This window comes from Pleurodeles waltl, chromosome 1_2 (genome assembly GCF_031143425.1).
Source record: "Pleurodeles waltl isolate 20211129_DDA chromosome 1_2, aPleWal1.hap1.20221129, whole genome shotgun sequence".
NCBI lineage: Eukaryota > Metazoa > Chordata > Amphibia > Caudata > Salamandridae > Pleurodeles > Pleurodeles waltl.
Window position 1 is genome coordinate 926,665,010 of NC_090437.1, and position 26,566 is coordinate 926,691,575.

At 43.6% G+C, this 26,566-nt stretch overlaps 1 protein-coding gene across 1 annotated transcript in view; it reads left to right on the forward strand.

The window, feature by feature from the left end:
* FGL1 (fibrinogen like 1) overlaps positions 1–26,566 on the forward strand; it is a 251,440-nt gene that overhangs the window by 109,435 nt on the left and 115,439 nt on the right. The window contains exons 4-5 of the mRNA XM_069200364.1: positions 357–516; positions 23,266–23,363. Coding sequence (XP_069056465.1) covers positions 357–516; positions 23,266–23,363 — 258 coding nt within the window. The remainder of the gene's footprint in view (positions 1–356; positions 517–23,265; positions 23,364–26,566) is intronic.

Consider the following 26,566-nt stretch of genomic DNA (forward strand, 5'->3'; position numbering starts at 1 on the left):
TTTATGTCCGGCAATATTCTGATAATGATATCCTGGTGCACCCTCCACTGGTCTCTCCTATAACCGACTGAGAAGAACAAATATTTTTATAGCTACCACATCAAACATACTAATACCATCTCGTCTGCACTGGATGTTCCTTGGTTGCTCTTATAGTTCTTCCACCTCCCAGGAAGGCCATAGGTAGTTTCAATGTGTGTTTGTGGAGTATGACTATATGACTATGCTCTAACAATATATTATCTGCCTCTGAATCTAGCCGCGTGTATATGATTTTATCGCCATTTTTTTATCTGTTGAGTTTTCCATATTAGAAAAGAGTAATTTATTTTAAGTTTACTCCTTTGTTTAAGCAGACTGTGCAGAGATCTATAACAATGGGCATCGACGGAATGGATTTTATAAAGTTAAACCTCTTCGGAGCCCCAGTGCGTTCCAAGCCTTCTGCGACATGTCTGAAGGAGGCGGCTGGACGGTGTTTCAGAGACGCTCTGATGGCAGCCAGTCATTTGACAGGTAGGCGCGGAGGTTGCAAAGAGTGAGCCTTGCTCTAACGGGCACCAGCACGTTTTACTTAAATAGAAGGGGCATGGAATTACCTTCATTGGCAGTTCAAGTGCCAACGGTCTAATGTTCTGCTCCAAACACATTTTTTTTTAGATTGTTATTTTACTATTGTCTTTGTTTTTTTGTTTTCTTCCATACACACCTATTTGGGGTTTCGTTTTTTTAATTTTAGAGGGTGTAATCATAAGAAGTGTAATGATACGGGTGAATTGAATTTACATGTGTATTCGTGAGGGACTGAGAATCTTCAATGTGTGCTTCTGGACCTTTCCTTCTTTGTGGTTTCCTTGGCTTTAGGTGTCCCTTGCTCCTTTGTCATTCGATGACTTATGGTACAATTCTGATTATCAAGTTCCGAGGTATCCCTGCGCCGCGGAGTGTCACGTTAACACAAAGGAGCGTGGACTCTGCATTGAGGCCTTCTCGGTCACCTCTAGATCAGATCTGTACAGCGCTGGCCGTGAATGCCGTGGTATTCACGATGTCACCGCTCTGTGATGGTACAATCCAGGCGTCTTTGTTTGCCTCGCTCTTGATATGATTGGGTAGTCGGCTGGCCGGGGAGCGATAAGGCGAACATAAAAACATAAACATTAAAATGGTCCTTAGGCATGAGCGATAACTGTTGAAGTGAAATACTGGGAGAACGAGGCGTAAATCACGCGGCTTTTGTATTCGATGTTTTGTGGAAGTAATGACCCTCCCGTTCAGTGCTTTTGGGAGTGACCGAAACTGTCTTTGTTAAGTATGCATGGTGAACAGTGTTTTTGCCCTCCGTTGAAAAGCTAGGAAATAAGAATATTTAAAGGTGTTGTTTAAAATGGCAGCACTTATGTAACATTACGTAAACAGTTTTCAGCAGCAGTTTTAATATGCCCACAAGAACAATTTTTCATCAAGTCAGTGAATCAAGTCAAGTTTCCGTCCTTCACAACTAGAAGAGGTCAATGTCAGTCCAGGAGGACAGAATCCATGCCATACTTTCAAGATATCCGCATAAATTACACTTATGTATGAAACATCGAAATTGAGCTTAAGTATGTAATCAGGTGTAATAACTAGTTTTTTAAATGGTGCTCCATTCAGCACTTCTGCAATTTCGAAGTGTTGTAAGTAGCAGCAGTTACAATTGCCAAATTTATTATCATAGTCAGTGTTTATGATCCAGAGTAAGATCCAGCCCTCCTGAATCTATGCTGAACACCCACGACTTACGCATTTTCAAAGTTTCTTTAATATGGCCAGTGAGCAGGTTACATATAATAAACTACTGTCGGTAAAGCAACATTGGAACTCATTGGGAACATTAACGAATACGTATATCCCTTGGTAACCCTTTCAAAGTTATATGGTCATTCACTTTAGCATTATGTCTTAGTGAGGTTCTGGCAAAGGGCTACGGTGTCTGACCCCTAACGGAATTACAAACAGATGGGTTTCAGTAAAGAACCAGTGAATTAATTTAAACGACTGTGCATCATTGATGAAGCTTTCACCGTTGTCTTTTACCAATCAACAGAGGGAGCCATTGATGCAGGGGCGGCTCCTCCGCTAAGGCGGAGGAGCATCACCCCGGTGCTTTCAGCAGAAGGGAAAGGAAAAATAAAATGATAATAACAAAATGTTATTATCATTTTAGTTTTCCGTGAGCTACGTTAGGGCGAGGCGGGGCTGCAGGGGCCTGGAGGAAGGAGTGGTTGGTGCACAGAAGTACGCATTACGCTTTGGCCGGCCGTGTTCGGCAGGCCAAACAGTCATGCGCACTTTGCATTTCTCCACCCCGCTGTATTGATCAGCCAGGAGGAGAAAGTGAACAGGGTGTAACTCCCTGTGTGAGCACCGAAGCAGGGTGCTCACACCTATCACGGCACTGCTGTCATGCTGATGCTTCCAGGAAGAGGACGGAGTAAACAAACCCGTCTCCGTAGTTGAGGTAAGTGGTTTTCTTTTCTTTCTTTTTTTTCATTCCCATCTCTCCTCCCTGCTGCCCCTGGTCAGTGGCAGCCGCCACTGCATTGATGCATGAGCAACTAAGAGCGCATGAGCAGCTCATGAAGTAAATGGCTTCTGATTCCTCCTGCCTCTAGGATGGAATAATAGCAAGTTAGTGTGCGCTTCTACAGATATACCAGTGAAGAAAAAACTCACACGTTATCATCATTAACATTTTGTACGTAGTTATGTATTTGGTATTAATATAGTGCAAACCTAGATGAAAGGCTGCTGATTGTTGTACAGAGTGGAAGGCAAAGATCAGGTTCAGGTTCCTATTGTACCGTTCAGCTAGGGTTGGACTTGTTGTACACTGTAGTTCTTGGCAAACAGCAGGGATTCTGTTTAGTGGGGTTGGTTTTCAGATAGGTGCTGCACACCCTGCCATGGATTATCTACAGTGTTTGAGGTGTTGGTTATCTAGAGCGGGGGTCTCCAACCTTTTTTGTAGTAGGACCCACTTATGTTTAGTGAAAACCTTACTGAGCTACTAATACTATTAGTGTTGTAATAGTGACCACAACAGACAAGATTACATTTGAAGCCACATCATTCAAAACTATCAGCAGTGATCACCTCAATGCATCAGGGAGAGTTACCACCAGCAATATAAAATTGCTTTAACAATTTGCAATGCCTCTACATAGGTCAGACATGATGGCCATAGCATAATGCATAAGGCCTACTAAGGGCATAATAAGTCCCCCCAAAGCCGCACGATTTATCACTCAAATATTAGCTTTAAATAAAACACAATGTGAATTTGTAAAACGCGTGTGCGCCCTGAAGGGTATATTGGTGCTGAAAAAACAACTGTTACCAAAATCAGTGGTTAAATTGGACACATTTTTCTTCAACAAGCAAAAGCTTATAATTATAAACTAGGTTGTATACTGGAGTGCAACTTAAAGGTAGCTGGGGAGCTACCAGTCCCTCACGAGCTACTTGTTGGAGAAGCCTGATCTAGAAACTTTCAAGTAGAGTTGTGTTGTCAGTGTGTTGTTGAAATATAATGCTTTTATTAATCTCTAGCGTCTTAATCATCTTGATCATATTCCTCATCAATATTAAGTCAGCACTTCAAACATAAGCATATGTGTATGCTTCCAAGCTCTTTCACATATTAATCAAATCAAAAGTTTCCAAAGAGATGTGGTATAATCATCCACCAGTACAGCGATGGTTGTGTCTGAAATTTAAGAGCAACAGCCCTTGACTTCATTTTGAGGGAGATGTTTCCATGCTTTGCACAGGCTTGGTCCAAGGTCATATATGTAAATGAGAAACAATAAGGGAGCTGTTATACGCACCCTTGTCTGACTCGCATAGAGCATTTATTTTCTGGAGCGAGTTCACCATTCGTACCAAACATAACCTTAATCAAACAATCCCAGTGCATCCTTTGCAACAAGTCAATTATAGCTGGGTCAATTCCCATCCTTGCCATTATCCCCCAGAGCTTGGATATGCTAACTGTGTCAGAGAGGTTCATAAATGCTAGGTGAATGGAACCTCTCCTTACCTTGACATATTTGCCAATGACCAGCTGGAGATTCAAGCATTGCTCAACTGTCCCCAGCCTAGGCCAAAACCTGTATTGGACTCTGGATAAGTATGCGGTTTCCTCCAGCCAATCCTACAGTTTGCTTGCTAAAATTCTGCCAAGGGTCTTGAGAGAGCTGTCTAAGAAGGAAATAGGTCAGTAGCAGCGGGGATCATGTCGGTCCCCATTCTTAAAGATGGGGACCACTGCAGCTTCCTTCCACATGTGTATAAGACCCACAAAAGGAGGATTTAAAAACATTTGCCAAAATCCGGGCTTGCAACACAATGTTATCTTTGAAGAGATCTAGGGGGGCACAAGCGGGTCTGGGCTCTGCCTAAGGGCAATGGTTACGTCCTTGACTCCAATGGAGCTGGCAAGGTTATTTGTGTAACAAGTTTGGGTTGCCCATACTATTGTGATTCAGGGGTATTTTGCTAAATATGTTCTTTTTTTGCACACTGACTTACATTTGGAAGTCAAATATGGAAAGAAATTAAGTAATATCAATTGTTCTACTATTCTGTGTTTCCACACACCTCCTGAAAAAAACAGTGCCCTGATTTTGTGGCTGGTCTAGTCCTAAAATGCTCAACGAAGGCATCAAATTATTGCCATGAAAAATCACCCTGTATGTATAGCTGCAATTTGGGCCCAAGCTCAGCCAACACCAGGGAAACCTCCCAAACCCCAACAGTTCTGAAAACTAGATAGACATGGATTTGGATAATTTCCATGCTTGGTTTGACCAGATTCTTACTGGATTTTGCTCACCAACTTAGATACTTCTTCAAGTTAATAAGCAATCATCTTTAGATTGAATATATTTAGTTCATTATTTTGACTTTTCTCCTTAAGGGAGCAAGATCAAGCCTTGAAAAAAGCTGCCTACAAAAAAACACATGTCTGCTGTTGGGAAAAAGTATACAAGAAGTTCTTGACTCTACACATATACACACTGTGGCATTAACTAATTCAACAAAATGTTCTCAAACAATATCTGTCAGAGCTTTGTATTGCTGGCTTTGTCTTTATTAATCCAGTTTGTAGTCATGAACGTATCCACTTATGGACACTAATTTGATATTAAATACATACATTTTCAGTTTAATGTGTTAACTATAGACTTTACATGGTGGTGTGCTCCAGATATCCTATACATTTGTTTAAGTGATGCTCTTCTACACACTTCTTGTGAACTTAGTTGGCATCAAAGGTGTGCTCTGTGTAGCACCCAACTATATATGAATAATTCCAGCAACTTTCTTGTATGATTTCACTTAGTCTAATATTTGCTTTAGGGTGTGTGGGTAGCTCAACCACTGCTACCATTTGTAATATCTGGCTTTAAACTGGAAGTGCTTCTTCTTCTATGGGTGAGTTTGTGTGTGAAGTATTTTGGATGGACGAGTTGAGGAATGCAGCAATAAGTCCATTTGTGAATGAAAAGCTGTTTGCATGTAAGGATGATTGCTGCCTGCATGGATGATTTTTATCCATTGGTCAGTTGCCGCTTCATTTAAATTTTCTTCCGCCCCTTACAACATAGAGCATCGGCAAGGAGATTCTGGTCATGTACAAGAAGCAGTTCCACACACCCAGTCATTCCCTTGAGTGCTAGGGACTACTGTGGCAAGGTGTGTTTTTTTAAATAAAAAAGAAAAAAATGCTTTTAACCAATATTGGTTTTTATATCGGGAGGTGCCCAAAATATATGTTTTACAAAAACCATGACAAAACAAACAAAAAAAATTGATAAAGCCAAATGGCTGAGGCCACCACCAGACCTATTGGCTTTGCCAATCCTTGTTTTTCTTTGAATTTCGATAATGTGTAGCATTAAAAATGAAAACCTTTCCTTTTAACATGGCCCCACAGTCAGCGTCCCAGAGAAGAGTTCCATTGTTTTGCTCTTCTTCTTTGTAGTCATTTGTTTTGTAAGCGCATGCACAAGCATGTTTCTGGCTCCTTACCATGTTGTACTATTGCTGTTCGATTTGCTTTCGGTCGGCAACCTCCTGTTTCTGCATGTATTTTTTAACAGTGATTTGTGACTGCATGTTGCTTAATGTGGCTTTTTAAATTTATTTAATAAAGCGGCACTTTGTCTGTTTTTTATATTTCCACTGGTGTTGAGCACTTCCTGCTAACCTAACTCCAAACACCTTAATAACAAGCATTGGCTATGAAAGTAGGTCTGACTTATAAATAAGAGTGCCTCTTTAGTCATTAGATGGTTTTAGCCTCGCTACATGCATCTATCCATCCATCCACCCACTCACTCATTTGTGCATTAACCCACTGACACAACCACAATAAAGCACACACATACTCAAACTCAACAATTCATGCTGGATAAATTAAAATATTAAAAGAAAGTAGAAAAAAGAAAATATGCAGTTGCCTAAATATGCCTTGCATATGCTTGTAATAACAAATGAAATTAAACATATCACTGGGAGGCCTTTTTCAATTATATACAGTGCACAGTGTAATATTCACAAATTCCAACATGGCTGAAACTTTCAGTATCTGTATGTTGGCAATCTTGGAATTTTTAAAACAATGATACATTTTAGCACTTATAATTCTACCGTAGTTGTCTAGAAATCTTCTACCTCTACAGTTCGGCAAAGAAGGGAATCAACACCAAGTTCCTGCCGACAACATTAATCTGCGAGATTTCTGTAACAAAATACATGTCTGCAGCTTTAACACAGTGCAATAGGAATACACTCAATAGGGTTATTATGTTTAACATATGAGTTTCACAATATATACATCAGGCCTACTGCTTTTGTCATAAGTGTTCATGATAACCAGGTCTGACCTTTTTTATCTGAAATATTCTTTCCTAATTAACCGATCAGGCCTGTGGCCTTTATCTTGTGACACCGTAACCAACCCAGACCTACTGTATTGAGCATAAGCTTTCACACAAGGCAAGCATTAGGCACACTAGAATAAAGGTACAAATATTATGAAAATTCACATTATCAAAACAAAATAAAATCCCTCCTAAAAAGGCATAATAAGGATTTTCATAGTGCAAATCATCTGTCCCTATGGTTTGTTTAAGTTGCTCACTAGCATCAAAACTGTAGCCTGATATGGTAATCCATGTTGTTCTATATAACAAAATATTTGCCTCCAGGCTTTGGCACAGTGTCATAACAGTCCACCCTTAAAATCCTATTGCCTTTAACACGCTTTTCGCTATAGGTAAGTCGGGCCTACCGGCTTTGTCATAAATTTTATACATTTCATGATACTCAGATCAGTCATATAGAATCTGACATAACTTTTCTTAATCAAGCAATAAGACTTGTATTCTTTACCATTGGCTTGACACCTTAAGCAACTCAGGCCTACCTAAGCTTGAAACGATTAGGCAAATAATTATAACATTAAAATTATGTACAAACTTACGGGTAACAAAACAATATTCATCATCTCTAAACAAAAACCCCTAACAAGGATTATTCTACTCCTACATATTTGTCAGCGGGGGTGACCAGCATCAAAACCCTTGCCTACTACAGCACTCTGTGAGATTCCATGTAACAAAATACCTCTTTGCCAGCTTTAATACAGAGTAATAACAGTCCACCTGTAAATGCCCATTAACTTAACATATGTTTTTCACAACAAATAAGTCGGACCTACTTTCTTTATCGCAATTGTTCATAATTACCAGACCATGCCTGTAGCCTTGATTATTGGCTTCTCACAATAACCAAAACAGTGCTGCTACATTTAGCATAAGCTTTCCCACAAAGAAAACAGTGCAATATAGGCACTCTTTTTCAGCAGAAGCACACAACCTGCCCAATCAAATGCTGTACACAAGGTAACCAACATGTACACAGACTTAAAGCCCCTCTCTCAGTAGTATTTATGAAAGCTTTTTCTTTTGATCACTTAAAGTTGGGTGATAGCTGTGCTGTGAAGCCGGACCTAAAAATAATAGGTTGGTTTTTTATCTAGAGCTTCATAGCACACAAAGGCTTTTTAAGACCTGTAAAGAAAAAAGGCATTAGCAGTCATAAAATGGTACTTAATTTACCATGCTACAAAATGGAATTACAAGTGAGCTGGTGTGGCCATCTCACATGTCATCAAGGACACAGTTTCAAATCTTAGGTTTTTAATAATTTCTATCTGGAGTGTTAGTCTACTTACCTCATTGGAAGCATATCAAAATACAACACCCAGAACACATTAGCATGTGACATGAAAATCCAGGTCTCCCACCAATGCCTGTAATAACAATATGAGTGGGGTGGAAGCCCAAGTTCCTATGGGATTCAAACTTGTGAAGTTCATACTGTGCAATTTGTTTGCAGCAACCGTTCAGTTCATCAAGTCATCTTGCTGGTAACAGAATTACATGCTTTCCTAAGTTTATAATTACTGTTTCATACTTTAACACTGCACATTTTAACACCCTACATTTAAAGTCCTGTACACAACAAAGTATCATGTTAAAACATACTAAACAGAGAGTGATAGCCAGAGCTGTTGGCTTTGCCAATGCTTGTTTTACTGTGGGACAGTTTTTTTAAATTGGGCCCAACCTCTTCCTTACACCAACAGACTTAACTAGTGGCTCCGCCATGCCATAGTAGTCTCTCTCAGAGTTTACAGTTTCACATTGGCTAGCCCTGGCCCGAAGGGCTTCCACATCACGGTCAGTCTCATTGATTCCATTTGGGAACCCTTGAACATCTTTCTTACATTTTATTCTTCATGTTTTTTTGTTTTTTTGTATTGTCGTGTTATAACATACTTAGGGTCCAACTGATCAAGGTAAATGTATAGTAGAGATGTCTATATCTGTAGATTTACAGCTATGCATAAGAGTAAAGTTTCGCCCTAATGCAATTCAGCAAGTCTGGATGGAGATTAAAATTTGTAGTAGGAATAAATGCTTACGCCCACTTACATGAGGAGGTGGAGATATGTCAAACTCAAAACATGACCTTAGACTTCATTATTAATAGTAACTTTATGGTGATATTTTAGGCATACATCCGCCAAGATGTAGTTCTACGGAGCTGAGACAGGAATCTCTGCCTAACCTTTGTAGAACTGTGAATTAAAAAGAATAGGGAAAAGGCATCAGCCAAGAAAAATAATACACACTTCACAAATTTTGCTACTGGGAGCACATAAATAAAGCCTACGCAGTAGGCTCTGTCCTCTTGTCTCTGTGCTCTGAGATGTTGTGGACACCAGACATCAGCTACAGCTGTGATGTGTGTCACTGTGAGTGTATATTTGTTTGGGACATATGCTGTGTTGTGAATAGTCTTTGAAAGTGTGTAGAGTAGTGTTGTGTTTTTTAACTTACTAACTCTTTATATATTTGTAAGTTTCTATGTATGCACATCACCTATGCTTACATGTTTTGTAATGTGATTTGTATGTGATTACATGTTTATTTAAAGGTTTCTCTTTCTTTATATATTTGTACAGTGATTCATGTGTGTCTGTGTAGTGTCTAAATTCAAATGAGTCTTTTTTCTTGACATTATTTTTATGTTTTATTTCCTTTATTTGAATGTGTATTATTATCTTAAATATTTTTACAATGGAATGTAAATGGGTGTCTATAATGTGAAACGGTATATACATATGCTTTTATGTATTGTTTTAAATGTTGGGCTTTGAGCTTCTATAGCTATTCCCTCTATTGAGGTCTATGCAATCCTATTGCAATACCCCTTAGTGTCCATGTGTAGTGTGTGACTTACTCCAAGGATTGGCTGGAGGAGGACTGAGCCAGTTTGAGGTGTAGTACTCATGCAAGAGATGTGGTAATTGCAAGTGGCTTACCATTTCATTTTATATGTGGGTTATGTCTGTAAGTCCATCAGTTTTCCCCTCCTTAATTGTTCCTTTACTCCTCCAACAGTGTAGAAGTTAGTCTCCAGTTCAGCCACTCCGACTTTCCACTCCCACAATTACACTTAACATTTTGACTGTGCATTTGGAGTTCTACATACTCTTTGCGAAGAACTCTGATTGTAAAAGGTAGGAAAGGCGTAGGCATAGATCTTTGCCCATACCAATGTGAACTGCATTGGTGAGTACCCACCTCAAGTTATAACTACAAATCTTGTCAGGTTGAACCCTTACAGTCATTAAGTTAACTTGAACTCAACCCCCAGCAGCTATATCACCGAGCAGACCAGACAGGGCTCACTTAGAGGCAATGTGTAAAGTATTTATGCAGTACCCAAAAAGTCAAATCACAACACAAGAAAATCCCAAACCATTACAGAACAATAGAGTACATTTTAATAAATTAAATAAAACTAAAACAACAAAAATCCAATAAGGGAAAATGGAGATATGAATTTTTAAAGTTTAAATGTGAAAATAGGGCCAAAAAGTGTTACTCGAAATCTGTGGTCATCTGGTTGCGCTTGACCAGTACCTAGACATAAGTCAAGACTGATCACAATGGAGTGCGAATCACATACAGAAACAAGGTACCCAGTTATAGTCTGTAAAATGGAAGCGAAAAATCCTCAGTGGGCAGAATGTCACCAAAGAGTGCTCCACATTGTCAGATGGCTGCGGGATGGGGTCTTGGTGAAGCAGTTCACTTATAGCTCAGAACAGGAGCAATTTGAATTTTACGCCCAGAGAACTTTGAACACATTTGCCCAGTGAAGATTTATACCTTCAGACTGAGTCAGTTTTTTTGGAGCTCAAAGTCTTCCAGCGAAGCAAAGCATAGTTGAAGAGTACTCCTTAAGGCCAGACACCATCTCCATGAGGTCCCGCTGAATAGGATCTGTTGCTGCAGAAACAACAGAGAGGGAACAACCTGAATCTTTGGCATAGCAATGCATCATCGTCGGATTGGCTTGGCAGTTTGGCCCCAGTTTATTGGAGGGATTTGGAGACAACCCGTTTCCAAGTCGCAGGTTTTAGGACAAATTAGGAGGGGCATCTTTTGACAGCACTCAAAGGTTTAGGACTTTGACAGCAGCCAAGGTTAGAGCACTTGGGGATGAATACACACTCCAGGAGAGACCAGAGCAGGATCCAGAGCAGTTCTAGTTGGAACTGATCAGCTAAGCAGTTGCAGAAAAGGCCCCTTATAGCTTGTTGTGTTCCTGTAACAAGAAGAGGAGGTCAGTCTTATGACCTCTGGGGTCGACATCCTGGGTAAAAGAGGAAGAGCAGGTCCAGTCTTCTAGGTCTTTCTCAGATGACACACAGTAGGTCCAGTCCTCTTCTGTTTTTCCACAGGTCCAGAAACTCTTCTTAGGAGGGAGCTGGGGATGCACATTTATGCATGACCCTAGCCTGTGGACGAAGGAATCTTCGGGCTGCTTCCTAACAAAGTTTTCAGAATTTTCCTGTGTGCCCTACTGCAAAAAAATCCCACAGTGTCCTCCTACCTAAAACCAAGATGGCAGAATCTTCCTTAGCCTGTGCAGAGCTCTTGTTCCCACCCCAGCTGTATGGCCAGGGCTATGAGCAATCCATTCTCTGTGGTCATACTAAGCTAGTTGTAGGACATTTGTTATCAAGTTTTACTTCTCTCACAAAATTCAGTGCCGTGAGATTTGTAATAGCTGCACATTAGACATTAGACATTACCTCTAAAGAGACTGGCAAGATAAGATTAATTGTTGCAGTAAATCAAAAATAAGATAAGGGGGAAGAAAAATGTTAAACACAGCCTAAAACCTGTCTTTGGTTGATTATGCTGCTGCCTTAGCAATAAATGTCTGAAAGCAAATATTTTTATAAGAGCTTTTGGAAGTTGTAGTTGTCTAATGTTTTCTTTAAACCTCAATTTAACCAAGTAAGTGAAGCATCACTGTTACGTCAAACACAAATGGAACTGTAAGGAGATGGTGGTAACCCAACACTGATCGAAAGCCACCACCTAACTACAAAAATTGATTTCATAGCCGAGTAAAATACTCTACAGTGCCAAAAATACAAAATCATATGAAAGAATGCACAATTTGAATGGTGATACATGACTGGAGAATACAGACTTTTAAACACACCAATCACAAAGTAGTTTATTTCTCAAAAGAGGAGCTTCCAAAATACTGCCTTAAATCTAGGTCTGCTGACAATTCGATTGAACTTTGCTTACCAGAGGAGTTTTTCTGTCTTTAGAGATTATTTCTTACAAAATATACTGGGGCAATTCGCCAAAAAAGCGTTAGAAATTGGATCTCTAGTTGGCAGTGGTTTGCACCCTGTCCAAGTAGGGACCCTCACTGTAGTCAGGGTAAGGGAGTCACACACCTAAAATAACCCCTGGTCACTCCCTTGGTAGCTGGGCACAAGCAGTCAGGCTTTATCTCAGTGGCAATATGTAAATTATTTGTGCAAACACAAAGTAACACAGTGAAAACACCACAAAAGTACTTCACACCAGTTTAGAAACATAGCCAAAATATTTCTGAGTGAAACAAGACCAAAACAGCAAACATCCAACATACATAAGCCATGATATGAATCTTCAAAGATTAAACTTCAGTATAGTGCTTACAAATGCCATAACTCCAACTGGAGCCATTATGACAGCTTGACAAAGTCGTTCCCAACAGTCCAACGCCACTCGTGAGGAAGTATGGGCTGGTCACGGAGTCACACAGACCTCAGGTACAGTACACTTGGAAAAGAAGAAACAAAGATGTTGCACAGAGTCGGGGAGGTGAGACGTAGCTGGAGCCGGTGCAGCATCGGTTCCTTACTGCTACCGGGGAGGTGAGGCATTAGTTCCTTACTGCTAGGCAGGGGAGGTGAGGTGTTGGTTCCCTACAGTTGCAGGGGACGTGGTGCGGCATCAGTGAGAAGGCGTTGATTCCTTACTATCTGGTGCTGTCGATAAATCCAGCAGGTCAAGACACGATGCATCGACTTCTGCGTTTTGAGATCACAGCACAGAGCCACAGGTGCTGCGATGGAGTCAAAGTTGAGTGTCACAGGCGTCGGTGACACAGCACTCGGGACTCATGCTGTGGCAGGATTTCATAGGCGCTACTGCGGTGTTGGGCCTGCAGCATCAGTTGCGGTCGTTGCACTCAGCAGGGGCCACGGCTCCGGTGCAGGCAGTGGTGTGAAGTCAGAGAGCGGCGCTGGTTCTGAACACCATTGGACCAACCACTGATGCGTCCATTTCACTTTCACGAAGACCACCGCACATCACCACATCCCTCACCCCCGGCAGAAACTGGACCAAAGTCACCAAAGCCCACCAAACCAACGCACTCAGCCACTCCACCCCCATGGATGCCATGAGCGCGAATGACTCAGCACGCAACCACCACTGCTGGATCACAGAATGCGCTAACACCCTAGCCTCTTTCAGAAAACCCATCGGAAACCAGCACCATAAGAAACCTAGGTGGTTCCTGACAGAACTCCAAGAGTCAAAATGTACCTGCAGACAACTGGAACAAAAATAGAGAAACAGCAAAACAACTGCAGACCACACAGCCTACAAAGATGCAGTCGCCACGCACCACCAGGACATCAGAGCTTCCAAGAAAACTGCCAATCAAGAACGCATCAACACCAACACACACAACAGCAAGGACCTATTCACCATAGTCAAGGAATTCATGCACCCCGGAACAGACACCTCAGACAGCCCCTCCTCTCAAGAGCTCTGCGACAACCTCGCCACCTTTTTCCACTGGAAAATCCAGAACATATACAAAGGATTCAAAAACCCAAATCGGCCTCCACCGCCCACCAGCATCACCACAGACCCCACACCGCACCAGACCCTAAACCACTGGACCCCTGTCTCCATAGAAGATACCCGGAAACTCATGAACTCCATGCATTAAGGGGCACCCTCTGACCCATGCCCAAATCACATCTTCAATTTGGCCAGCGCCACCATTGCACCAGAGCTTTGCAAGACTATCAACCATTCCATCAAAACTGCCACCTACCCATCTGACTGGAAGCACTCAGAGATCAACCTGCTCCTAAAGAAACCCTCCACTGACTCAAGGGAGATGAATAATTACAGACCCATCTCGCTGCTCCCCTTCCCAGCCAAGGTAACATGAAATGCCATCAATATGCAACTCACGGAGTTCCTCCAATAGAATCAGATGCTAGATCCCTTCGATTCCAGAATGAGGAGCAATCGCAGCACCAATACATCCCTCCTTGCAGTCACGGACGTCATCCACTCCATACTGGACCACGAAGACACAGCCCTCCTCTTCCTCGACCTCTCCGCCACATTCAACACTGTCTCACACTTCACCCTTTGTACCAGACTCCATGACACCGGCATCCGCAGCAAAGCACTGGAATGTATCCGATCCTTGGTCACCGGAAGAACCAAGAGTGTCAGACTCCCACCTTTCACCTCGGCACCCAAAAGAAGCCTGCTGCGAAGTACCCCAGGGATCCTCACTAAACCCCCGGCCCCCTTCAACATTTACATGGCCCGCTTACTAAAATCATTAGACAGCATGGCCTAAACATCTTCTCCTACGCTGACGATACCCAACTGATCCTCTCCCTGACCGATGACCCATCAACATCCAACAGAAATTTCCACAACGGAATGAGAGCAGTCCCCGCCTGGATGGAAACCAGCTGCCTCAAACTCAACTTGGACAAGACAGAGATCCTTGTACCCAGCTCCACCACCTCTCTCTGGGATGACTCTTGGTGGCCAACTGCCCTAGGAAATGCCTCCAACCCCACTGACCAAGCACGCAACCTGGGCATCATCCTGGACTCAGCATTCTACATGACCCATCAAGTCAACTCCGTCTCATTGTCTTACTTCTATACTCTGCGCCTCCTTTGCAAGATTTCCAAATGGCTCCCCACCAAGCTAAGAAGGACGGACACCCACGCTCTTGTCAGCAGCAAACTGGACCATGGCAACACACTCTACACCAGCATCACAAAGAAGCTACAAGCAAGACTACAGAGAATCCAGAACGCATCAGCCAGACTAATCCTGGACATCCCCTGCCACAGCCACTTCTCCACCCACCTCAGAGACTTTCACTGGCTCCCGGTTGACAAACGCATCACTTTCAAGCCACTGACACACACCTACAAGCATCAGACCAGATACCTCAATCACCACCTAACCTTCTACACCCCTTCTAGGCAACTCCGATCCTCCCAGCTGCCCTCGCGGCCATCCCCAGAATCAGGAAGAGCACAGCTGGAGGCAGATCCTTCTCTTACTTCGCAGCCTGGACATGGAACACACTCCCACTCAACCTCAGACAGGGTGCCTTGCTGAAGCAGTTCAGGAATGATCTGAAGAACTGGCTCTTCGAATGATCAGTAAGTTCACAACAGCGCTGCGCTTTACAAGTTCTTGATTGATTGATTGATTGATTAAAGTCGCTCTGAAGTTGATGTACTTGGTTTCTTCTGTGTTACACCAGAACTCACTCCTAAGGGTCCAGGAACTGCTTTTGGCATCACTTTGTGAGTCAGGACTCTCAGCAAGAGAGACCAGGTGCTGGGAGATGAAGTCTTTGATGTCCCCGAGACTTCTAACAAGAGTCAAGCTCAGTCCAAGCCCTTGGAGTACCTTTGGACGCAGGATGCAGAAATCAAAGTCCAGTCTTTTCACTCCCAGGACAGAAGCAGCAAGCAGCGGGCCAGCACAGCAAAGCAACAGGCAGCGTGCCAGTCCCTCCTACAGCATCTAGCTCTTCTTCCTGGCAGAATGTCCTCAGTCCAGAAGGATTCTGAAGTTGTGGTCTCAGAGACCCAATACTTATATTCATGTCTACCTATGAAGTAGGCAAACTTCAAAGGAACGTCTTTGTAGTGCGCCATACCCTGCCTTTCCTGCCCTGGACCCAGACACACTCCAGGGGGGTTGGAGACTGCTTTGTGTAAGGACAGGCACTTCCTTATCCAGGTGCAAGTGTCAGCTTCTCCTATCACTCTAGCCCAGGACGACCCATCAGGATATGCAGGCATGCCTCAGGTCCCATTGTGTGACTGTCTAGAGTGAATTCACAAGCAACCCAACTGTCATCCTGACCCAGACGTGTATTCCACAGCCAGACAGAGGCACAGAATACCAGCTTTACCAAAAGATGCATTATTGAGTTCTGAGTTCAGAGACCTCAAGCTCCATTTCTCTATCTGCTCCCAATGGGAAATTACACTTTAAAGATATTTCAAGGCAATCCCCATGTTAACCTATGGGAAAGATAGGCCTTGCAATATAGTAGTATTTCACCATCCGGACATGTAAAGCAGACCAGTACCTGCTCTACCTTTTAAATACACTGCACCATCCCCATGGGGCTGCCTTGGGCCTACTTTATAGGTGACTTACATATAGTAAAAGGGAAGGTTTGGGCCTGGCAAGTGGATGCTCTTGCCAGGTCAAACTGTCAGTTCCAAACTGCCCACACAGACATTCAGTGGCAGGTCTGAGACACGTTTACAGGGCTACTCATGTGGGTGGCACAATCAGTGCTGCAGGTCCACTAGTAGGATTTGATCTACAGGCCCTGGGTATTCATAATGAATGTTACTAGGGACTTACTAGTAAATCAGATATGCCAATCATGGATAATCCAATCAGCAATATAATTTAGACAGAAAGCACTTGCACTTTAGCAGTGGTAAAATGGCAAGAGTCCTAATGCCAGCAAAAATGAAGTTTAGCACAGGATCAAAATAGGAGGTCAGAAGTCAAAAAGATAGGGGAAACCACACCAAGAGCTGACAGGTCTAACAAAAAGGATAAAGGTGAGCCTGTGATAGTGTACCTAGAAACGGGTGCAGGACTGCTACTTTTTTGGAAATCACAAACATATCGAGTAGTATACCCAGAGATGTGGTCCAGGTCAGGGATTCCAAAGGGTACTGCTGGGAATGTCATGTGACATATACCCCCCACCCCGGCTTTCATTTCCCTAGTGTGTTACTCTACGTACTGTATACTAGAACGTGTGCTAGATGTGTAAATGCACATTGTTTCATTTTGTTGTAGAAAGCATTTTTCTCCATGGATAAAAATCCTCCTCTATATTTCCCTCATCTCTCGAGATAATCTGTTCCTCTTCTCATCCTGGAAGAGGAATCGCTCCTCTATTTAGCTGGAGTGCACCTCAGACCATTTTTATGATGGGGAAAGGTGCGATCAGAAATTGTAAATGCCAACAAATGTAGAATTTTGAAGGCGTTTCCAAACTTAAAAGGAAAACAACACTTTGTCCCTCTCACTTACCACACCTTGCTTGGGAGTACTGCACATTGTTCCACCTCCGCAATGGAGAAATATGAAGTAGGTGGTGGACAAATATGCAGTAGTAAACCCAAAAACACCCGCCAGGATTTCTTTTGTGAATTCCTGGCAGGTGTAAATGAATTACCTATATTGCTTCCTTCTGTGGAATTCCTCAGAGAAGCTTTGTAAATCTACCAGCGTACAGGTCACGTTAATGTTTCACAGGCTTTGGTTAAAAGACGTCACAATTCTCATACCATGTGCCTTGCTAACAAAACGTTTCTAGACTTAATGACTGTGCGGTTTAAGAAAAACAGATTCGGAGGAATGAGTAAGTATTTAAGAGGTAGTCATTGCTCATAAATTCCCTCACTAGTCATGTGTCAGTTTGAGCTCATTGGATCCCTCCTACTCATTGTGAAAGACCAACAAATAAGGAAGATGTCAGAATTCACAATGAAACCTACTACAGTTGTCTTTAACGAGGAACAGCCAGATAATTAGCCTTTACTTTCTTGGTAAAGGTGGTGACTTAGCACAGAGTGTTTGCCGCAATTGCAGTCAAATCTATACTGATGATTCAAGCCACAATAATGACTGACTGCAATAACAGATGGTAACGTGTAATTGTTCTCATTGTAGTAAATCAGCTAGGGGTGCAGTCAACCTATTTCTTTCAAATCTAAATTTAACTTAGAACGTAGGGATTCAGATTATTTTGGAGAGTCCCAGTGGACTGGGAGGAGAAGGAAGACCATACTGCTTGCAAATCATTTCCTTAAATTGTTTTGCTGTAGGCCGAGTCTAATCTTTAAACATGTGTACGCGCGGATGGGCATGCAAGAAAGGGTGATGTGAAAAAGTTGCTGGGTGCTGGCAGATATTTTTTAGCCTGGCATTTGAGGAGAATGTACCAGAGCATATGTCTCAACTAAGGAGAGAGGTGTGCCTGGGATCAAATGGGGGGATGGCATGCTGCCTGAGACTAAATAGATTTGTTTTCCCACAAAGTATGCCTTGGAACACTTGTTTAAATTCCATCACCCCAGTACAGTAGACATGTCGTGCACCTACTTGAATGTACAAGTACCAGGTGAATCACGAAGGCTTGTTTACTGTAGGCTTGGTGGATGTATGAAGGATATTAGAATGCTCATTCCAATCTGGTCACCAGTGTCTGCATTAATTAAACCTAAACCTATATTATAGCTCAAAGGAAACACGTGATCAGTGTATGTGGACCTTGTAACAGGTGATTCGCATGTTTTGATAAGAAATTACCTATTGTTATAGTGAGGGTGGCACACAGTTAAACCCTTACTTCATTTGAAAAACATGAGAATAACGTATGATGAACCTTTGTTATCATTTGGAAATGTGTTCCCACAAAGAAATGCATAACAAAATCATCTTGCACATGTACCCAATTAACATGATTCAGAAATGGAAGAAAGTGACCAATCTTTTAAGAATATCCGCTGCACATGTGCATCTTGTGCCACTTTTGCAATATGTAAGAATATAGAAATTGTAAGTGTACACAAAAAAGGTGGCTATAGATTTGGAACAAAAAAAAATCACACAATTAGAAAATGCATTTTGCACTACAATGTGCGACCCCGGATCACAAATGTAGATGTTTTTGCTGCAAGGTGCGTCTTGTGCACGTTCTGAATGTGTGGAAATGAACGCTATGTTAATGTATGCAGATGTGAATGGACATAGCGCAGGTTGCACATGTGAAAGTACGTAAACCTTGATGGAAGACACTTATCATGAACGCTCAAGAGCATGCACAATTTGCAGATGGCCAATCTGGTCCGAGCACACAATGCAGTGTGGCTGACAAATGAAAAACGTTGTCAGAATTTTATAGGACTGCCTGAGTTAAAATAAAACTCTGACACAAAAGGAATTTTATTGAATACGCTGCAGCCGTACAAAGGACAACTGGACACATTTTCCTTTAAAAATCCAAGAAGGATCATCAAATAGTGAACTCACTCATGCAATGGCTTTGTATTACCCAACATATACCCACACGGCAATTAGAGCCCCAGTCAATTCAACTGGAGCATGACGAAGCACCTTTTACTTCAGGAGAACATATCGCTGAGGCAGATAACCCAAAAACACATCACATAACGCCCTAACATTATCAACATATTATATTTCAAAGTGCACACACCTCCTCGTTGCACCGACAGAGGTGCAAGGACCCGGCCAACATGGATGCCAAGAAACAATGACAAAGTTGAATAAATATGAAAAAAATGTTTGCCGGAATGACACATTCAGTCTAATAAGGCAAACATCAGGGAACCTCTTAGCGCATTGTCCCTGTCGAGGCATCCTGGGTCAATTTGGTTATGCCAAAAGAAACACCACAGGCACCGGAGATCGGGCCAGTAGGCTTGGACCACTAGCAGGTCAGTCCCCCTTCTACCCAAAGAATCTCTCATGAAGAGAGTTTGATATACTCAAAAGCACTGTAGCACTTTAGTACCATTAGTTCACATTTTTCATCCCAAAACTTCCTTTGGTAATTGTTGGGTGGGATATCAGTGACCTGTTTATCGCCGGGTCTGGGGGACAAAGTGGGTACCCTTAGGGCAGCTCAGCCATTTAAATCCCCTGCCCCCATCATCTCCTTCTATTGACTACCTCTGGCTTGTTGCCCACCCCAGTTGTAAGACTCACAGGGAAGCAAAGATTGCCGGGAAACCCCACATGAGAGTGGTGTAGTAGCCCAGCAATTGCCAAACTGGATGGCCCTCAGCTCTGTTTGGTAGATCAATTAATGATGCCCCTCTGCTACTGGTGCATGGCATGTTCTACAGTGCCCTGATTGTGTAATGGCTTTGTGTCACCCAACATATACCCCCAGAAGAATTAGAGTCCCAGACACTTCGGCTGGAGTAGGTCGTAGCAAAATGTACTTCAGGAAAACATATTGCAGACTAGTTTAACACAATTACACACCACATTGATTTCTGCACAGTATGAACATCTTAAGGCAGATATTGGCATCTAATAAATGTAAAGTACACACATTTCCTTTTTACAACTAGTTTCGGGCAGGCAGATGCCCAGGGGCCTGGTCGACATGGTTTTCTCGAAACAAAGAAAAAGGTTATTAGGTATTAAGACTACATTCACAGGAATGGTACATTCAGTCCAGTGTTATAAGGCAGACACCAAGGAACCACTTAGCACATTGTTTCTCCTGGGTCACCCCAGACAATTTGATCACACCCGAAGAAACATCATGGGCACCGGAGGTAGGGCTACCAGCAGCTCAGTGCGCCCTCTAATCAGCCCCTATCCACAGAACATGAAGAGGGGTTTGATAATAAACTCAAGGGCACTCTACTACATCACAAGACTCATGGCACATAAACAGTACACTAGAGGCAGCTCAGCCTTTTAAGTCCCCTGTCTCCACAGTTGCCTTTTAATGCCGATTTCCGGCCAGCTGTCCACCCCAGCTTCAATTCTCATGATAAAGCAAAGGATTCTGGGAAACACCCATAAGGGACTGGGTAGTAGTCCTACCTATACCTAATGGGGGGGGGGCATCTGTCCTGCACAGTGAATCAACTGATAACGACAATCGCTACTGGCAGGAGCTCGGTCTAAGGCGTTCAGACTATGAAAACGGCCGCAATCCTTGAGTTCAAAGTTTTTGAATGATCACATCTATTGTTGTTTGGCCTTATGGAGGTGTAAATCTCCCTTTTGCTCGCTTACCTTTTGCCACTATGTAACCCTCACAATTTTGCATATTTAAATAGGGTGATTATCTGTTCCAACCATCCATCCACCTACCTTCTTGCACATGTGTAAATTGCACATTTAAGTTCAAAATAAAGAGGCAATTCACAAAAGCATTTATGAGTGCAGGAAGTAGTACAACAGGAATATTCTTTTGCATATTCTTACATAGCGGCAGCTCCTCTGTTATGGCAGATGAGCATCACCACCCCTCCTCCCGCTGAGAGCCATGAGAGGGAAAAGTGGAACATAAAAAGATAATAAATCCATTTTATTATCATTTTATTTTTCGTGGGTCGCTAGAGCCCACTGAGACTAGGGCAGGGAGGAGCCATGATGGCAGCAGGGGGATGCAGAGTTATGCGCACAGTAAGTGAGCCTGGCCAAACCGACATGGCCATTTAGACCTCTCCACTCGGCTGTCCTGCAACACCCAGTTGGAGAAGAGGTGCAGGCTCCCAGGCCCTAAGCAAGCGCTAAACCAGCTCACTCAGGCCAATTACGGCACTACTTTCATGCTGGTAAACAGCTTTGCCAGCATGAGAGCAGTGGCTTGATTGGTAGCTGGGAGCCTGCGCAGTGTGCACCGGCCCATGCGGAATCAGGGCCGGAGCAGAAGACAGACGGCAGCCGTCACGTATGTGCAATTTTATTTTATTTACCCACCATCTCCCGACCCTCTGCCACCAATTTATCATCACTACCAGCCCATGTGAATCAGCCCAAAAAGCTAAAAACGCAAAGACGGCACAGAGCTTTCTGTTTGTACGAATTGCTTGTGGATATTCATATAATGTTTTTACTTTAGTTCTGGTAAGATGTCTTGGGGTCAAATCGCAAAAATGCATATAAGAGCATATAAAAGAGTACTACAGGAGTATTACTATACATACTCCAAAAAATGTTGCTATACATACTCAAAAATATCTTTGTGAATAAGCATGGCATAGTTCAAATTTCCACAGGCGTCGTACTTTTTTCCCTTTTTGAATGCAATTTACATATGAGTAAGTTGTGCTTGTTAGGAGTGCATAATTTTGTCAGAAGCAAATTTTGCCTTTTGTTAACCATGAAAACATTTTATGCACAGGTTATATTTGCACACCTTAAATCCCACGATGCAAAATTCTGAATCAGGACAGCAAAAAACGGATTAACAAGTTAGTGACCAGTGGCGGACGGCAGCTTTGGGAAGGAGGCAGGCGGGGCACACACACAAACACACACACACACACACAGACTCATTCTTTCACACGCAGACATGCATGCACGCACGCTCATCCATTAACAACACGCATTCCATTCAAACATGCACGCACGCACCAAACATTCATTTTACAAGATCACACACATTCATTCTTTCACACGCACACAGCACGCACATCCATTAACAACACTCATAACACTCATAACACTCAAACATTCAATGTAAAACATAACACACATACATACACACACACACCTACCTTTAGCCTCCAGGTCCCAGGAGGGTTGGGACTGCTGCCTTCCCTCATTGGCTGACCATAGGTCAGCCAATGAGGGAAGGCAGCAGTCCCAGCCTCGTCACAGAGTGGGATGGGGTCAGTGAGACTGCTGACCCCACCCCACTCTGTGACGAAGTGTCACTGATTGACACTCGCCCTGGGCACTTCAGGGCTTAAACTGAAGCGCCCAGAGAGAGCGTCGATGGGTGACGCTTTCCTCATCACCCAGGGGAGGGCCTCGAGGCACCTTTGCTGGGCCGAGGAGGTCACGCCCATAGGAGCTGTGATCTCCTTAGCCCAGCAAAGTTCAGCTCAGGCAGGCAGGAGTCTGTGCAAATCGCACATGGCTCACTCCTGGCTGCCTGACCTGAACATGAAGAGTGTCTGTCAGGCTGACCTTTGTTCAGCCTGACAGACACTTTTCATGGGGTGGGGGGGTGGCCCCTCCGCCCTAAAGGACGGGCCGCCACTGTTAGTGACGTTCTGGTTTTGTTTATTTTCATGCCAACATTGGAAGAGATCGATATTTTATATTGCCTTGCCTAGATTACGTTTATGGACGGGCAAATAAAAGATTTAATTTTGGATTAATCCAGGGCGAATTTATTGGCTCTGCACCGCCACAACAGATTAAATATGTTTTTCTTTCTTTCACACCCTGATGTGGTTAGGAACTGGAATGACTACAAACTCGGTTTTGGAGATTATACCTCAGGAAGAGGTGAATTCTGGCTTGGAAATGACAACCTTCATTTTCTAACTTCCCAAGGTAAGACTGAGACTGTCAGACGGAAACTAATTCTTCTTAAGCACTAAAACCTAAAAATCATACTTGGTGAGGACAAAGCTGTTTTAAGGCAGAGCCTTACATAACACCACAGTCCGTTGGGGAATTGGACTGGATGATATAAAACATACCTTAGACTTTTCATTACTCAGGGTCTGGTTCACTAAGTTAAATTTACACTTTTGTGTAAGTTTACAATTTTTTGCAATTCACAAAACAATTCTTCCTGTCGTACCTTTACGACTGTGATATCTCCCCACTCGTCGTGGAGACTCGGTACATAAAAAGATGGGAAATAGTAAAGATATTACTCACAAAATTGCTTTGTGAATTGCAAAATATCGTAAACACACAAAAGTGTAAATGTACCTTTGTGAATCAGGCCCTAAATGTTTTTAGGAAGAGGCTCTGAGTCTGTTCCCTACAGCGCCTATAGTTGGCTCACCAGTGGTGGGTAGGCTGAAACTCTGTGGCGGCATGACATATACTTTTTATCAGCTGTAATTCACATCAGTAATTTTTCAGTATTGCCTTTTTAATAAATTTTCTCACTTTACCTGAAATTCTTAATTTAAATGTACAACATGTGCAACAGCGCGTACGTCCCAATGCACATTACAACCAATGCTTCTTAATACAGGTAGTAAGAACAGTAAAGAGCACTAAGGCTTTTTATACTGCTGGTTTAAATAATAATACTCATAATAATAATAATACTAATCATCATAATTATCTGGATAAAAGAATACTGTTAGAAGTAGACATTTAGGCTCTCATTATGCAAAATCTTTGCCTTCACAGCCCGGTGGAGACGACATCTGCTGGGCAGTAAAGCCATGATGGAGTGGATTGCAAAACTGAACTCATATTCTTCAGGGTAGAAGAGAAAAATTCCAGAATGGATACATTTTCTGTCCACCTGCTCATTGCCCGGTGCTCTACAGCAGCCTCTTTTGCCCCTCCCTCATGCCATATTGCCTTACTTCTTTAGGAAACCCTCTATTGCCCCTGGCATGTGCCCATATTAAGAACTAGAAGGTGGTTTAAACGTGGGCACTGAATGCTCCTGCAGCATGGTATTTGCTCTATTGATTTGGTTTACAAAGTCGGTATTGTGAGGCAGGAGCCATGTTTTGCTTTGGCACATCCATATGCAAATATGATGCTACCTGGTGATAACTCATGGGGGCTATTGCTAACAGGGCTCTACTATCTTAATGGGGCAGAAGGTTCCTCTGAGCAGTAGGCCAAACACCACCTAAGGCTGACAACATCACATGGAGATCTTATCTTGTAACAATTAGGTATCATGCATTTAGGACTGAACAAACTATGCAAGTACATTTTCTGTACAATTTAATAAATATAGTCTCATGCATATTCATCAGTTGTACATGCACAATGATTTGTTGCATATGGCTTCTGTACAAAAATACATCTTTCTGTGAGGCCCTTCACTTTTTTGTGAATGGCTGTTGAGGCATAGTTGGCTCTGGGCACTTGGGAGACTGCTAAACATGCCCCAAGGCTTGTGCTCTGATCCCTAAAAAGGGTACATAATTAGCTAGCCCTATTGGCATACCTGACTTTCAGGTAAGTCTACGACACTATGGCCCTCATTACAACCCTGGTGGTCGGTGATAAAGCGGCGGTAATACCGCTAACAGGCTAGCGGTAACTACCAACAAATTATGACCATGGCGGAAACAGCTCAGACAGACAGCCACTTTAACACACCGACCGCCAGGGCGGAATCGACAGGCACCATGGCGGTAGCCGCCTATAGCCAGGTGGAAGTCAATGTTCTGCCCACTGTATTATGAGACAGGAAACCGCCACCTTTTCCCAATGCTCTTCTACGTCCTGCTCCACCACGAACATCAACGCCGGTGAAGACGACCACGGTGAGTACTGACGTCTAGCACACAGGGGAGGGAGGGAGGGAGGAAAAAGAGAGTGACACACACACAACACACACACACCCACACCCAACACCATACACACAAGCAGATGCAGTAACATAACATATTGACCCCGTACCTCTCAGGAAACCCTCAGATAACTGTAGTAGAAATACGTGCATCCAAATCCAAAACTATATACATATTTACAAATGAAGGGACACTGCCAAGTCCTCAATGTTCGTGGGCCACAGGGCCACATTGCAAAGTCCAAGGCCCCACTTGTCTCCTGCAACAACACAGAGAGAACACTGCAGTGGCATCAGTTCAAAAATAGGCAGGCACCTCAGGGGGACGGGACAGGGAATGGGGGGGCACCTAAGCCGGAAGATGGAACAAATCCACTGGTCCTGGAGGGGGCAACGTGCCCTGTGCTTGGTCCTGGGGAGTGCAAGGCCACAATCTTTCAAGTGGGTGACTTACCCACATGCTCTGGAGGGGGCATCGTGCCCTGTGATCTTCATCCTGGGGAGGATGGGGTGAGTGGATGGCTTCTCCACTGGTTCTGGAGGGTGCATTATGCCCTGTGATCTTCATCCTGGGGAGGATGGGGTGAATGGATGGCATACCCACTGGTTCTGGAGGGGGCATCATGCTCTGTGATGCAGGTCTTGGGGAGTGCAAGGTCACAGTCTCTCAGCTGGGTGTCATACCCACAGGATTTGCAGGGGCAGCCCGCACAACAGCCCATGGATACAGGACTACACACTGTCCGCCGGCAGTGATGGCTGCTCAGTGGTGGCAGTGGGGGTGCTGCTGCTGGTAGTGGTGGCGGGAGGCTCCAGCCCATCCCCTGCGGCCTTGGACGGCTGCCCACTGGTGCTGCTGCTGCTGGTGGTGGTGCTAGTGGCGGTGCTGCTGGTGGAGCTGGTGGTTGGGGAAGGCTCCAGCCCATCCCCTGCAGCCTTGGACGGCTGCCCACTGGTGCTGTTGCTGGTGGTGGTGCTGGTGGTGGTGCTGCTGGTGGAGCTGGTGGTGGGGGGAGGCTCCAGCCCATCCCCTGCAGCCTCGGACGGCTGCACCCCCATGGTTGGTGGTGTGTGCTCCGACTGAGTTCCAGCACCAGGCCCCTTGTCCTTTCTGCCTCCTGGTGCAGGCCCTTTGCCCTTCCTGGCAGCAGCTGGGGATTCCTCCTTCCCCTTCTGGCAGCAGCTGAGGATTCCTCCTTGCCCTTCCTGGGGGTGGCACTTTTCCCTTCCTTTCAGCAGCTGGGAGTGGCACCTT